This window comes from Melozone crissalis, unplaced genomic scaffold (assembly GCF_028551555.1).
Source record: "Melozone crissalis strain CALT ecotype California unplaced genomic scaffold, PUWL_Pcris_2 ptg000063l_1, whole genome shotgun sequence".
NCBI classification, from domain to species: domain Eukaryota; kingdom Metazoa; phylum Chordata; class Aves; order Passeriformes; family Passerellidae; genus Melozone; species Melozone crissalis.
Genome location: NW_026535841.1, coordinates 15,358,664 through 15,373,765, shown reverse-complemented (window position 1 = coordinate 15,373,765; position 15,102 = coordinate 15,358,664). Strand labels below are relative to the sequence as shown.

The following is a 15,102-nucleotide window of genomic DNA, read 5'->3' as shown; positions in this document are numbered from 1 at the left end:
CTTAAACCAGTTTCAGTTTCTTTTTAGCTGTACTCATTTGAACATTTAAAATAAATCCTTTACACTATAATGCTTTGGTTAGTGTACAATTTCCCCCCAACTACATGTTAACAAGTCCTTATTAATTATGTAAGTATTATGAATTCAACCCACTGGTTTGCAAATAACACTTTGTAGAACAACAGTCAGCATTGTGGCACAGGACAATTTTGGTTGTAATTTATCAGCTGAGTAAGATCATATTTACCATGGCTTATCTTTATAAATAGTGTTTCCAAAACATTTTTTCACTATTAAAACAAAACATTAGACACAAGTGTTCCAAACAGCAACCATTATTGAATTTCTTCATTTTCCACAAAGCAATTCCGAGGAGTTTACCCACAGGCCTACCTTCTTCAGTTTAAGGCTCCCCAATCTAAGCCTTGAGATGACAAATGACATAGGGCCTAAAAAAAAAATAGCTCTTTCCCATGAAAAGTTAACATCAGATAATGTAGTTCTGATATTATTTGCAATTTTCTTTTCAGTAAGAGAACAATCTAATTATCTAACATGAGAATAGTTAAAAACATGGATGCCAAGTCTGGCTATCACTTTCTAATAACATGGACTAGAAGAAGCAAAGCAAGTAGGAAACTGTTGTGAGATTCTGAAGCTCCAGTATTGTTGCAGTCATGCCTGGACACTAACAAAACCTGCCTCAGAAAAAGGCATGTCAGAAAGCTCCTCTAGCCTCTGTGCTACTGTTGTACAAAGAAGGTCGAGGCATATGGGAAGGTATGGGGGTTAAAAGCCATAGTTAACCCTTCTGACGGCAGAACACTAATCACAATCCTACAAAGCTCTAAACCTACACAAAGCATATTTTCCCTCGTATAGAAAGCCAGAAGATTTTCAGGTTGTCATTTTATATTACAGCCACAGTGGCCTGGCATATAGTAAAAAGCAAGAATTAAATATCACACCACCTCACAGATCCTTACTTTAATGCTGTACAAAACTAAAAAACTAAAAAAAGCATTCACATCCTTTGCTGATCAATTTCTTCCTAATTTAGCGTTTCACTTTTAAAATATCTCATGGTATGACAACTGGTAAGTCCTTTTCTCACATTTACTGCATTTTTAATAGAAGTATGTATAAAAATACATGTACCTGGCAATTGTCACCATTCTCTTTTTGAAGGAAGAACTGTTTTTTAAATTCATAATATGCGTTATACTGGTGCCATGGTTGCAGGAATTCAAACCTGTTGAAAGAAAACTGAGCATGTGAAGATGCACATGAACACAGCTAATACTAACAATTCCTTACCATCTAGTCTTCTCTAGCAAATGGATCATTATTTGATGTTTAGAAGCACTCTTACTTAATCCTTAAACTTCAGAGGATACGAATTCAGAGCATGCTTACTAGAGACATTTTTCACAGGTTGGTTGTTTTGATAACTTGAGCCATAATGCTTTCCCATTGCCATTAAGTATGTCCCTAAATTTCAATTAAACAAAAAAGCAAACAATAATACTCCTCTTCTCAAAACCCACATGTCCTGCAATTTAGTATCTTAAAAAATTAAAACCTTAGCTTTTGAAATAGCAGTTTAAACAATATTTTCTCTTACCTGAGATCATTCTTGGCACGAACACTAGTTTCAAATTTTACCCCATTCCTAGCAACATACTCAGCTAGCTTGTCAATAACAGGCTGGATATCTGGAGGTGGAGGTATAATGGCAACCACTGGAGCAATTGTGCTGGAAACATCACAAGTAAATGTTTTTTAAAAATAGAACAAAAATCATTCAGAGTTTTGCTTTAACAAAAAAAAAAACAAAAAACAAAAACAAACCCCTAAATAAACAAAAACCAAAACAAAGTCAACAAAAAATCCCTGAACAAACAATACAGAGATGTTTGTTCTCTTTGTTCATCGTGCTGTTAAAATAGCTTGATTCAATAACAGAACCCTTGCTAAGCACTCGGTATTGAAGTGCAGGAACACGACTCCCCCAATCAACAAGCAAATCTGTCCGAGGTACCTTGTAGATGTCGTGGTGGAAGCCAACGCACTGGTGCTGTCAGCTGCGTCCGGGGGAGGCGGGGGTGTGGTACCGGGAGGGGGAGGAACCGTCGCTACCCCGGTAGTGCCGGACACAGTCACCCCCGGGGGCAGGGCGCTGTAGTAGGCAGCAACATCAATTCCCGGCGGCGGAGGCGCCAGGCAATAGGTGCCATCCGGCAGCATGTAGTAGCTGTAATACATGGCTGCCACAGTTGCTACAAAGACACATTCAAGAACAACTTCTAATTAGACGAAAACCACCCAACGCAATGCATTACATTAATACAAACACACTGAGAATCCGGATTCACACAACACACTATGAAATGGCATCTCATTTCTTGTGTAAAAAAAAAACCAACCAAACACAAGGCAAAAAAGGAAAGGCTCACATTAACAAATTTAGGATGAGTAAGAAATATGTAGATTATGGGACAGAACGCAAATGTACTGAGGGTCATAGATGTGAATACAGAAGAGAACTAGAGTAGGCATATTTAAAAAGGAGCTAGTATGAAATCACACTTCCTAATCTAACTCATGTCTGGCAATTTAACTCCATTAAAACTATGTTTTCATTAAGAAGGAAATGTGCATATATTCAAAATTAGCATTAACAAACTAAACCACTAGAATCACTATACACATATTAAAGCCCTATATTATAGATATATATAATATATGTAACATTATATAGAGGAGACATATATAGGCGATACAATATTTCAAATTAATTACAGTAAGAATTTACACTTCTAGAAGCAAGGTTTAATCAATGCACTAGATTTCAATGAATTATTATCTTAAAAGTTTCATAAACATTCTCATACAGCAGTAGTTACTTTCTTCAAAGAATAAATTGTAATGAGAACAGAATAAAGTTCTGTTAAGTTTTAAAAGCAGGGAGAGGAGTTGCAAACTGACCTAGTTTTGGTACTAAATTATAATCTCCCAGTTTCTATCATATACGTTTAGGTTCAAACCTGACATGAAAGTAATCAAAAAGCTGACTAGCTCTGTTCTATTAAGATACTTATTCTGATTTTTTTCTTTCTTGAAATAACCGGTGATTTTCAATTTCTTCACAGAAATCTTACTTTGATTTTAAGATTCCCTTATGGTACAGTTTTAAATACAAATACAAATTACTTCCTTGCATATACACATTACACTGACAACACCTGTAATCCCTTGGGGGTTCTGAATCTATGATGCATAAAAATCAGTTATTATGGTGATAACTGAACTGCAGCAACGCTGCTGAAAAACCAAGAACTCAATCAGCACCACACTGGTCATTACTTACAAATGTATAATAACATGAAACTCTACTGTAGCGAAGGCTTCACTACAAATTTTCTTATATCTCAGTAGCGTCATATTGTCAGTCCCATAAATTAAAGGGTAAGTTGCATTTCTATATTTAAGGAGTCAAGGACTTTCAGATTTCTGAAAGCTGAAAAGAATTAAGAGGCACACAAACTCATTTAAGCTTGACTATCTTTTTAAGTATCAGAATTTACAAAATCTGCAAGAATAAAATAATATAATAATAAGGGTATTGTTCTAAACGTACTCACAGACTGGAGACTTGGCCTCCTGCCTGCTTACCCCCCCACACCATTCCTGGTTTCCCTGAGCTGCCACTCAACAGATACTCAGAATAGAACTTCAAAAATTGAGGAGACTGCAAAAGAACTAACACACAGGATGAAGCATGAAGCCAAACTTATTCTCTTCCCACCAGCATCCACACACAATTCATCAAAACACACCACCAGCTGCCTCCTCATAAAGCACTTACAATCAGAGGAATATTCTGCCTGTGATGTCTGCACAGCTGCCCCGTCTGTTGACTGTGGCGTAGATGAATTATTATCTGATTGTGCTTTGCGCACCAGTGCTGCAAGGGGGTGATCAGGGTCTACCACCTTCAAAGGCTGAAAATATTTTGAAGTAGGAAAAAAGATTAAAATTGGAAGTACATATTTTAAGAACAGTAACATCAACATATTTGGGAAAGCAAATTTATCTATGTTAATAGACATCACTAATTATGTGCAAACACTGAAGTTACTGTTTTTGTAGCTCTCACATCCGAATCAATGTATTTGAAAATAAGTAAAAAACAAGACAAAATCATTTTCATGTAAACAGAAATTAATGACAAAAAAAAAAAATGGTTATTACTGTTAGCCAATGACTGCCATGTCTGGGATAAGGCACAAAACCTGCCTTGTCTAAATATCAGACAGCATCACAGCCATTCCTCTGAAAGCCTCAGATACATACAACTGTCTGTCACTCCTATTATCCCATTGCTGCTCAGTCTCAGAAAATAAAAACAACTAACACATTTAGCAAAATTTACATGTAATGAGTGCAAATTCTGGTGAACTATTTACTTGCTGGAACTGTTATTTCATGTCAACATTTTATCTACTAAAACCTAAGAAGAATAAGATATCTCTCTCAGCTTATATACAGAAGGCATTGAATACCTTAATCTCTTTGCTTCAACACAGGTTCTGTAGGATAAATCCTTGAGTGGTACCCTCAATACCAGAGGGCATCAGAAACAGAAATCTAATTCCTTGGAAATGTAAAAATAACAAATTGTGTACTAGAGAAAAGGTAACTCAAAAGTTTACCAAAACAGACTTAAATTACAGTCCAAAAAGAACCCCAGACCTCTGTCCATAAAAGACCTGAGCACCTGCATATTAGAATTTTTGTGTCCATGAATCAGGTGTTTTACAAGATAAAAAGGTAATTTTAATAATGTCAAGTACCTTCATGAGCTCTTCAAGCCTACTGCATTTTTTAGATGCAAAAAGACTTGGATGAAGATAATTTCCATCATCGTCATCATCGTCATCATCATCTTCCTCAGATTTGACTTTAGAGTCTAAATAAAAGCAAAGCCTGAATTTTATTTGGGTTTGCTATGACCTTGCTTTTTGGGGGAGAATGATGATACAGGACAAGCATGAATTCTTAGGAAAGCATCATTCATATACATCAGCTCAGTCACAAAAGCATAGATCCAAGATATTGCCCAACATCAATAAAACTGAACCTTAACTAGACAGACCAACCTTCAGTTGGACTTGAGCTATATGACTGTTTCTAAAACTTCCACATCATAGTAGCTCCTGTAGCTGAAAGTTTCCACAAACAATATTTTTTTCTTTTAAATCTCCAATTTAAGCAAAATTTTGAATCATCACATCAATCTCAGCTGCAGTGGAATTCCAGAAAAACGTGGCTATTGTAACAAAATGACCAGCATCTGTTTCACTGATTCCCATCCTGAAGTCAGCAATTCCCAAGGAAAAACTCACGTTTTTTCTCATCAGCTTTACTTTCCGAAGGAGCCGCATAGCGTCCTTCCTTCATGGCCTTCTGGATGAATTTGTAGTAGGGATTGAGGTAGTGATCAAACCGCAGAAAGTCAAACTGGGAGTTGCGTGCTTGCTTGGCTTTCAGCATGATCTCAAACTGGGCTCCCTGCTTGCACACAAAGTTTGCAGTTCGCTCAATGATCGCATGCATTTTTGCCGTTGGTGGCTGTGAAAGTAAAATAAGACATATTTGTATTTTCATAAGCAGCTTGTACAGTGTGTTAGAACTATAAAGGGAATCAGAAAGTAGTTCCCTGTCCTTCTCGGCTTTCTTTAGCAACTTAAGTTTCATAATCACTTAAAACTAGTGATAGTACATCAGCCCTAAAAAAATAACCAAAACAGTCCCAAACTTCCTCAGCTGCTCAATCCATTCCTTTTGCAAGATCCTCTTCTTTTACCAGCACAGCTGTTTCTGCATTGAACACCAAACTGAAGAGGGCAACAGATCCTGAATGACCTTGGTGTTACAATATCTCAAGGTGCTCTGAACACTCAACATGTACGGTTTCCTTCCCACAAGCTGTCCTTAATTCTGTTATCTCTGAATGCACAAATATTGCTCCCTAACTAGAAATTTCTTACTTCATATTTGTTTGGGAAGAACATGTTGCCTCTCAAGACCAACATCCAAACTACAATTCCCACGTCCATTCCCTTAAGAGTCATTGAAAGCTGCAGCAATAAAGCAAAAGATAAAGTAAATAAAGTTTAGCAGCATCCTTGCTTTTTCACTCCAGAAATCCCTAGGGAGCAGCGTGATATGAACCCCAAGATGCGAAGAGAACAGGAGTACAGTTAAAGAATGAATGAACATTAGTCACTGCTTTTAATCTCGTACTCAGCTGTTTCATCTTGTAATCAGTAAACTGTAAAAAAACAATCTGTGTGCCTATGAAGACTGGAGTGTCACATTAATTTGGTCTAGCTCTGCATTTTTACTGCACAGATAACCGGCTACGTTGCAAACCTCAGAAAATGTTTCTCAGAAGACTGGAAACACTTGAGACAAAGGTGCTCCATGTAGGGAAAAATCTGAATACTATCAAACAGTCCAATTTTAAAAGCTGTTTTCTGCCAATTGGATCCTTTACCAGGACATGTTCAATATGAAAAATAACTGGCTGTTTCAAGTTTTATTTGTCCTGCTAAAACCACAGCAAATATTGCTTTAATGAGAGGCAATGAGGTTCTTAAACTTGTGACATTTTGTGCATTATCAGTTTCACATCATGTATCAAATTTTTCTCTATCTCTCCTCAGAAGTTATTAAGCAGAAATTTCCTCTAACAGGCCACTTCAAGAGCATCCACAGACTTCTTAAAGTGCCCTGGTGAAGAACAACCATCTTTGCCCATTATCACTTTAAAGCAGTGGAAGACCTTTGACCTGCTTCTCACAGTTCTTCCATTCTAAACTCCAGAATGATATTACTGCTGCAATTGGAGCTCCCATACACAGAACATTCCATAGTTCTTTTTTTTGCTGCCTGGCTTGTCTTCACCAAATATTTCCACTTTGCATTGATCTCTATAAAAGGAGATATAAAGTATGTGTCTTTATTGAATTGCACCTTGCAGACTGGGAGCAAAGTCTCCCAGTCTAGCAAGCTGATTCTCAAATTTCTTAAATTTAAACAGAATAAACATCTTCCATGGTAAAGCTGAATGACTTGAATAGAACAGCAACAACAAATCAAGGCTTACAAAAATATTCTCACAATTCCCAATCCAAGGTTAAGTATACACTGCTTTCAGAACTGCTGTCTAGACATTTTGATGCTTGTTGGGTTTACTTTTATTTTAATCAAAACCAAATACACCTCTATTTGCTTTCTGTTCATGTGAATATACTGGAGTCCAACACCTGACTGAGAAATTACTTTAGTAAGCCCCACACTGCACTAGGCAATGTAAATAGGAAATACAGCCTAAATTTCAGAAAAAAACTCAAGCCAGGCAGCTATCTAAACCAACACTCTTCCACCAGCAGGTAAGTTTTGGAAACAGTTTCAAAATGCAAAATAAGAACCTTTTCTCTGAAAACTCAAGGTTCTTTAAATAAAAGCTAATGAAAAATAGAAACACACAAATACTCTGTGCTCAGTATTAGTTATTCTAAAGGCATGTTCTGAGTCTTCACTGGCCAACGTTCAAGGTGAGAATACCAAGCTGAGCCGACAACTAAATTAACACTTTCATGACCACAGTTATACAAGAAAGAATATGACCTGATTTTCAAGCATCTTGTATGAAACTTGAAATACATTGAAAACCCCTATAATTAGACCTGTACTCAAGCAGGTGTCTGTTCAGCTCCCTTCAAGAACAATACACAAGTCCAATTAAGTCTACAGAACACAGCAAATTCTAGCAACATCACATGAAGGAAGGCACTCCTATGTTCTAATACTTTCAAGGTATTTCAGACTTTGCTAGAAATAAATTACTGTTTTTCTCCTCGAATATGCTAGTTTTATATACAGCATCAACAATTGATCAGTTCCTATCCCCTTCAGACTGGGACCCAATTAAAAAGATTCTAGAAAAGAATTCTTGAACACAAGCAAACTTTTAGTTTAATGGTCCTTTACGTTTGGAGTGTTGAATCTTACATCTCAGCAAGCATCCATTCCAAGAACAACTGCCTCTTCTCTGCATTAGCTAAAATATTATCACAAGTGATACCAAATGCACTTAGCATAAGCACAGCAATCATTTCAGTGTGAAAAAGAAGATTCAAGGGTGTTAACAGAACTCAAGAGTTCACAACAGAACACCTGAAATTAACTTACTACATCAGAATAATTTAAAATGTACCACACTAAAAGTTAATTGAAAAAAATGAACCCAACCACCAAACAGAGCACCATCAACTGCTCAAAAGCTGGCAGAAGTGTAGGCTGCATTACATGTACACATACCAGTTCCACATCAGAGGGCACATTCAGTCCTGGAGGGGCAACAAAAGGTTCTTCATTTTCCTCTGTATTTTCTGTCTGAGCCATTTCTGCAAGAAATGCCAGAACAAAGTATTTAGGAAAAAAAACAAAGTACACAAATGCTTAAATTTTTTTTGAAATAAAGTATTTCTAAAATGATGTGCAATCAAGGAACTAATCAAATGCAGCTATATAAACTGCATTTATACTGAAGACATTTAAATGTGGTTTAAAAGAATAACATGCATTACAGTCCACTATTTGATATAGCAGAAATATTCCTCTGAAAATACTTGCTTTAGAGATTTTTATAATAATTGAGGTTAAAAGTTTACTTCCTAAAGATCTTATAGTATTATCTATTCCACTAGCCTTAAGAGAAATTGTATTCCCCTTTTCCCCTGACAGATTAGAACAAGTGCAGGAACACCTGACCATGGGAACTGTGGAAACAGAACAACCTCGTAAGGAATGAGATGTCCCAGTGATTACCGAGGACAAACCATGCAACAAGGGGAATTCACTTTTTTAGTTACTTTCTAGTGAGTTTGGTTTTGTTTTGTTTTTTGTAATGAACTCAGTTTAACTCCACAAAGGTACAGAGAAATTTTAGCAGCCAAGAAAGAAGGAAAGAGCCACAGACAAGAAGAATATACTGTTTCTTTTGGCAGCAGCTCCAGCTAACAGTATGTGGTTACAGGGTCTTAAACAAATTAATTAAACCCCAGAAAAGACAATCAATTCCGCTTCAGTACAAAAGTACACAATCTCTCAGACACAGCAAAAAACACTAAATAAACTTTAGCACCTAAAATGATCTTGCACTGCAACTTGGAGGGAAAAAACCAAATATCACAGTAACCCACCAAGATATAACTGAGCAACCCAATCGTTAATTAAACAATCCTCACTCTACTAAGACATAGTTCAACAACATTTCAAACCTTCCTAAAGAATGTATGACAAAAATATGAAGTTACTGGAATTATAGATGACAACATGACAACTGAATTCTGTATTCTTGAGGTCATGGAGCAGGGCACACTAAGCTGAAGACAGACTCATTTATAGCAATTAAGATGACAAAATCAGAACTTAGAAATTTACATTCTTATTAATTATTATTTTATGCTTGCAGTGATATTTTTCATCTTGACTGAGAAACACAATGTTAGCAGACAGCCAATCTAAGGAATTACTATTTTTTTCTGTTAAGAATCAGCATGACAGCAGAGTTAAATTCCCCAACTACTGCAGTACTGACTGTGCCATAGCAGGAAAACATTTTTAAGCTCAAAGAGAACAATGTCTTCAAAAACTCAGTAACAGAGTACCATAAAGACTGATGAAATGTTCTCAGAATTTTTAACAGCACATATATTTTAAACACTCAACTGCAAGACAGAAGTGCTATGTCCCCCCTTTCAATTAACCCTTGTTATTTTAACCCCATACCTCTTTGTCTTGCAGGCTGATGCTCCTCCTCTTCAGTGGGTTCTGAAGGGTCATAATAATCACTGCCATAACGGAATCCCACTGCATTATAGGTACCATCCTCTGCCAAAGCTTCACTGAGTCTTTTATATTCCTCCTCTTGAACAAAAATACGATTGCCAACATTAGAACATGTTCAGAAGCTAATTTATTTTTTAAAAAGCAATATTTCTTACTTTAGTTTTTAAATAAGAACTTTTCTCCTGATCACTTTAGCTGTCATTAAAAATGGAACAGAAAAACAAGTATGTACACATGCTGACCATTTATTTCTTCTTGAAGAGACACGGGCTGTGGATTAAGACATTCTAATGCAATTATGCATATAAAAGCACAGAATTTCCTTTAAACAACACTAAAAATGAAGAAGAATGTGTTTATTTTGGGGGGGTCTGAAATCCCAGTCTGCCCTCAGAATCTGGGCAATTTCTCTGTGGATCTACAGTTAAACTATCCTAGAGTCCTCTCACATACGCAGAGACTCCTGCTTTTCGAATCCACTGGGTACTGTCAAGATAATATCAGAAAAAGAGAGTATAAAATTAGGAGTAAATTTAGTTTCATAATAATTTATTTAAACCTGCTTTTTTAAATAACCATGTTATTCCTTGAGCAATACCTTGCCTTGCCTCCTCCTCAAGCAAGTCCGTATGCAAGGCTAAATACCTCTCTTCATCACAGAGGGCTTCTATTCTAGCCTCCTCTTCGGACAATTGATAATCTCTGTTCCAGGTGGAATACTCGGCATCATATTCAGAAAGGTCATGCAGGTGACCACGCCCATCATACCTGCAGGATGAAACAGCTGGTCAATGCAAAGAACTTAGGGCTTGGGTTTATGTGACTACTTAAATACTTACCCAATAAAAATGAAAAAAAAAACCAACTTATATGTTAATGCATACTCCCTTTTAGAAGTTACAATTAATTTTGCTACTCATTTGTCACCAACTATCGAAAATTTGTTTAATAGTCTAAATTCCTCTCAAAGAAACTAATAAATTATTACAATTAAAGCCAAAGGTATCCTTTAATAGTTTAAGTGAGATCCACTTCCTTAACAGCTCTTACCGTACGTGCTTCAACCAACCAATCAATGCCACTTGCAAAATACGTTTTTCTGGAAAGTCAAATAGCTTACATTCACACAAACCCGAGTACATAAATACCTATCCGTAAGAACCAAACGGTCGAAATTTCCTCGCTTCTTTCTGCTAGTCCCGAACTCTCAGGAGAAATCTTCACCATAGAAACTTGCGTCCATTGGAGGTAAAATCATGGCTAGGCTCGGCCCCTAGCCATTTGGCTGAGGAAATAAGTTCTGGGTTATGTGATAGAGAGACACACATACATAGGAACAGTAACATAAACATGCAATTTAAGGAGGTTCACCGCAAAATCGGCAAAGATCAAAGATGTACAGTTCCTTTCTACTACGAAATCACTTTATTTGCAGGAAAAGCACTGCATTGGGATAATGTTTACGCATCAGTAAGAGAAACTGATTGGAAAGTAAAGTGACAGTAAGCTTGACTCCGCTGAGGTGTCTTCCCACACACAACTCTTGACTTGTGCCAACTTGCTAGACCAAAAACAAAGAAAGTAAATATTCTTATAGCAAAAAGCAAATGAAACATAGGTCTGGTTAATCAAGCTCTGTCCACAGGAAAATCTGAACACAAGTCTTCTCATAGCAATGTGCTTTTCCCAAAATGGTGAAAATGAAGACTTCCTGCTGCTGGAGATAAAAGGAATCTAAGCTTCCAAAGGAGTTTATAAGATTAGCAATTGCAAGCTGCCTTAACTCACAAATGTACCGTTATTTGGTATTTCAGTATGTGTGCACAGACATGCACATACTTAGTGTTTGCTCCCTACAATTTCTGTAACACCTGTGAACAGGGCTCTGCTGCAGAGCACCCCAAAATCCGCCTCTATCTATGAATGAGATCAATCACAGTAATTATTTTAGTTATTATTTTTGATTTTTTAGAAGTGTGCAACACAACACTTCCACTGCTGTGTAAGTGAGAAATGAAACAAAACTACAAATATTTATGGTTGCTTTGTCCTGCCTTCGTGTCTATGTCAATTTAACAAATTTATTTCAATGACAATGATCACTAATGGAGCAAGCACCAAAACAGTGCAAGGGCACTTTCTTTTTTCTCCAGTCCTATGGAAGGCAATCAAAAGACCTTCCCCTACTGACATTTTTCCAAAACAAATATGGTTTTAAGTCAAAATAAGAAAATCCTGTCTAGCACTAAAGCAGTGATGAAACTGAGGGAACAAATATCTATAGTATGTTATGTGACCCTTTTCAAACCAAAATCCTTCCATCTTTCCTACTGAGGTTTTCAGGGTCAGCCACAACTTGTAATTATTCCTTCAGTGCTCCACTCAAACATAACCAACCTGATCTCTCATCTTCACTTTGTCCAACAAAACATTCAGGTAACCCTTTCTGAATGAGTTTATTTCCAAATCCCACCCTGCAATGCTGAAACAACTCAAGAGACCAAAAGAAACATCAAAGCAGATTCTATTACTCTCTGCGGCCAGGAACCTGGACCTACAGCAGAACAACCAAGAAGCCAGCCCTGACATAAAATTTCAAGAGCAAGCACCCAAAATCAAATCCATTCTGTCTGATGCAGTAAATCATGGCACCAGGAAAAGTAAAGAGACCAAGAACTACTTTTGGGGTGTCCCATCAACAGCCTGCAGCCAGATTATGTACGAGAAACAGGAAATCCCCATTTTCTTTAAGATGGATAAACACCTTTGCACTCCCAACACTGCCCCATTCTCACCTACAGAACACACAATGTGCCTAATAAATACTCCGACAATCAGGCTCCCTTGGATTCCAAGTGAAAAAAAGAGGATGTTTGTGGTTTGCACTGAAAAGGAACAGATCATTCCCACTCTCCACCCTGCCGAACCTGCCTTGACAAGCGGAGCAGAAAGACCCACCGCACGCTGACTGCCAGGAGGAGAGGGATCTCCCAGCGCTGCGAGAGCGGGAAACCCCAAGTTCCCGCAGACGGGGGGGGGCCTGCAGCGTTCCCAGAGCACCCTCGGAGCGCTGTGCCGGGAGGAGCTGCCTCCAGCCTCGCCACGGAAGATCCCGACGCACCTGCCAGAGCGAGCCGTCTGCTCAACCCCCGCCCTCACTGCCCACAGCACAAGGGGGGGAACAGAAAGAGGCTATCACAGGAGATCTCGCAGCACAGTCTGGGGGTTGTGTTACACCGACCTATCGATCATGATCTTGGGGTCTCCCATCCAAGGAATAAGGTGTCGCCCCTGCTCCTGGTACTGAGCCTTCTCATCATCCCGAAACAGCTTGCAGGCATAGCCGAACACCAGCAGCTCCACACGGCTACTCCCGCCTCCACCTCCACCTCCTCCGGGGGGGCCGGGCACCGTTCCCCCGCCTGACAACAACATTAGGGGCGGCGGGCCTGCTTCTTCTGCAGTCCGTCGAGACCCTCCAAGCCCTCCGTACATCACCGGAGAGCGCAGCGAGGCGGAGGCGGCTCGCAGGAGCACCGACTGTCCGAGCAGCGAGTCCCCGCACGGCCAGGCCCGCGCTAAAGCCCCCGGCCGCAGAGCACCACAGCCGCCATCACCCGAAACAAAATGGCGACGCTTCCGGTTCCGCTGGAGGCGCAGGGACGGGCTGGCTTTTGGCGACGGCAGATTCGAATCAAGTTCCGGCAGCCCGAATGTTAAATCTGAGGATAACGTGACTCCGCGGTACCGGCGAGGACAGTACGCGCTCACTGACAACGGTCGAGGCCCGGCGGGACGGTGGAGCCATGGGCGCGGCCTGACGAAACTGCAGCACGGCGGAGGGCGGGGCGGTGCCGCCCGGCGCGCTGAGGGCCCGAGGCGGGCGGGGGGCGGCGGGCTCCGCCGGAGCGGGCTCGAGGAGCTTAAAAACAAAACCGAAACAAATCCTGGTGTCCGCCGCGCTGCTTTGGAGCCCCAGCGAAGCCTGAGGGGCTCAAGGCAGTGCGAGGACCTGCGGCACAAAGCGGGCATCAACCTGAGGCTGCGCCCATGAAGCTCGAGGGGAAAGCCTGGGAGGCAGGGTGGGAATCACAGAATCCATGCGGCTGGGAAAAGAGCTCTGAGACCATCGAATCCAATCTATGACCGAACACCACCTTATCAAGCAGACCAGGGCACCGAGTGCCACGTCCAGTCTTTGAAAGGGGAGAGGGAGGACTTGGGGCACTGACTAAAAATATTTTAAGAAAGTTTATAAACTAGAGAATTTTTTTACTAAAATTGTGTGACTTGGGCTGAAATTTTCAAAGTTGTGTACTTCGTGGCTATTACTTTCATCGCTCTTCAAGAAGTATGAAGAAACACGTTGTTTTGTATATTTTATAATAAAATTCTGTAAGGAAGCTCACGGTGTTTTGTGATTCAGAGTGGGAATTATTCCATTTCCTTAGTTTCTGAGTGCCCATAAATGCTGGCAGAGCTGGTGGAATGTGTGAAAAACTCTTGGCATCGTCGTGCAGACAGGGTTAAAATATGTAAAATAGCAAGGGAAGAAATGCAGCAGCACTGGAAGAGAGGTGGATAGTTTGTATAGTTTGTATCCGCATTTAGAAATCCTACCATGTGAACTTGTCAGAGGATACCAAGTGTACGGATGGGAACGCACTTCGTCGTTGTGGAACAATTTGATACCAGCTTGAAAATACTTGGGGTCAAAAAAAAAGAGTAGGAGAAAAGATAAAAATAAAATGAAAAAAAAATAAACCGAACAAAACAAAAAGTTTTTGATGGGGACTGTAAGAAAACAATGTGTGGTGATGATTTTGTGACTTCGCTAAGTCCTTTGGTAATGCAAAGGATTCAGCAGCAAGATAGTACAGCACAAAAAGGGCTCTGTGCAGTAGAAGAGGCAGCATTATAAGATAGCTTCAGACCATTTTCCTGGGATATCAGCATTTAAGACAAGGACGTGAACAGTGCATAGGTCAGATAAGGGACAAAAATGGAAGACTTATTTAAAAGAATGTAATTACAGAAAGATGGAGGGAGTATTTTATCCAGTAAAGCATTTTCCAGACAGCTGAGCCATTTCTAGAAGAACGAAGAGCTGACCAGAACACCCAGGAACAATAAAGCACTGGGTGTTGATAATGTTCCCACTGAATTATTATGAATGGA

The 15,102-nt window shown here is 39.4% G+C and overlaps 1 protein-coding gene across 4 annotated transcripts in view; it reads right to left on the bottom strand.

Annotated features, from left to right (window-relative positions):
* Positions 1-13,545, bottom strand: part of SFSWAP (splicing factor SWAP) — a 36,535-nt gene extending 22,990 nt beyond the window's left edge. For 3 of the 4 annotated variants that reach the window (XM_054288501.1, XM_054288497.1, XM_054288498.1), the window contains exons 1-10: positions 13,166-13,545; positions 10,523-10,692; positions 9,865-10,002; positions 8,392-8,477; positions 5,409-5,634; positions 4,857-4,972; positions 3,869-4,004; positions 2,042-2,279; positions 1,625-1,756; positions 1,159-1,252 (exon numbers count right to left, since the gene is read on the bottom strand). In XM_054288501.1, coding sequence (XP_054144476.1) covers positions 1,159-1,252; positions 1,625-1,756; positions 2,042-2,279; positions 3,869-4,004; positions 4,857-4,972; positions 5,409-5,634; positions 8,392-8,477; positions 9,865-10,002; positions 10,523-10,692; positions 13,166-13,419 — 1,590 coding nt within the window. In that variant the 5' untranslated portion in view covers positions 13,420-13,545. Of the gene's footprint in view, positions 1-1,158; positions 1,253-1,624; positions 1,757-2,041; positions 2,280-3,868; positions 4,005-4,856; positions 4,973-5,408; positions 5,635-8,391; positions 8,478-9,864; positions 10,003-10,522; positions 10,693-11,072 lie in introns of all 4 variants that reach the window. The other variant, XM_054288500.1, reaches the window with a different exon arrangement.
* Positions 13,546-15,102: the final 1,557 nt, after the last annotated feature.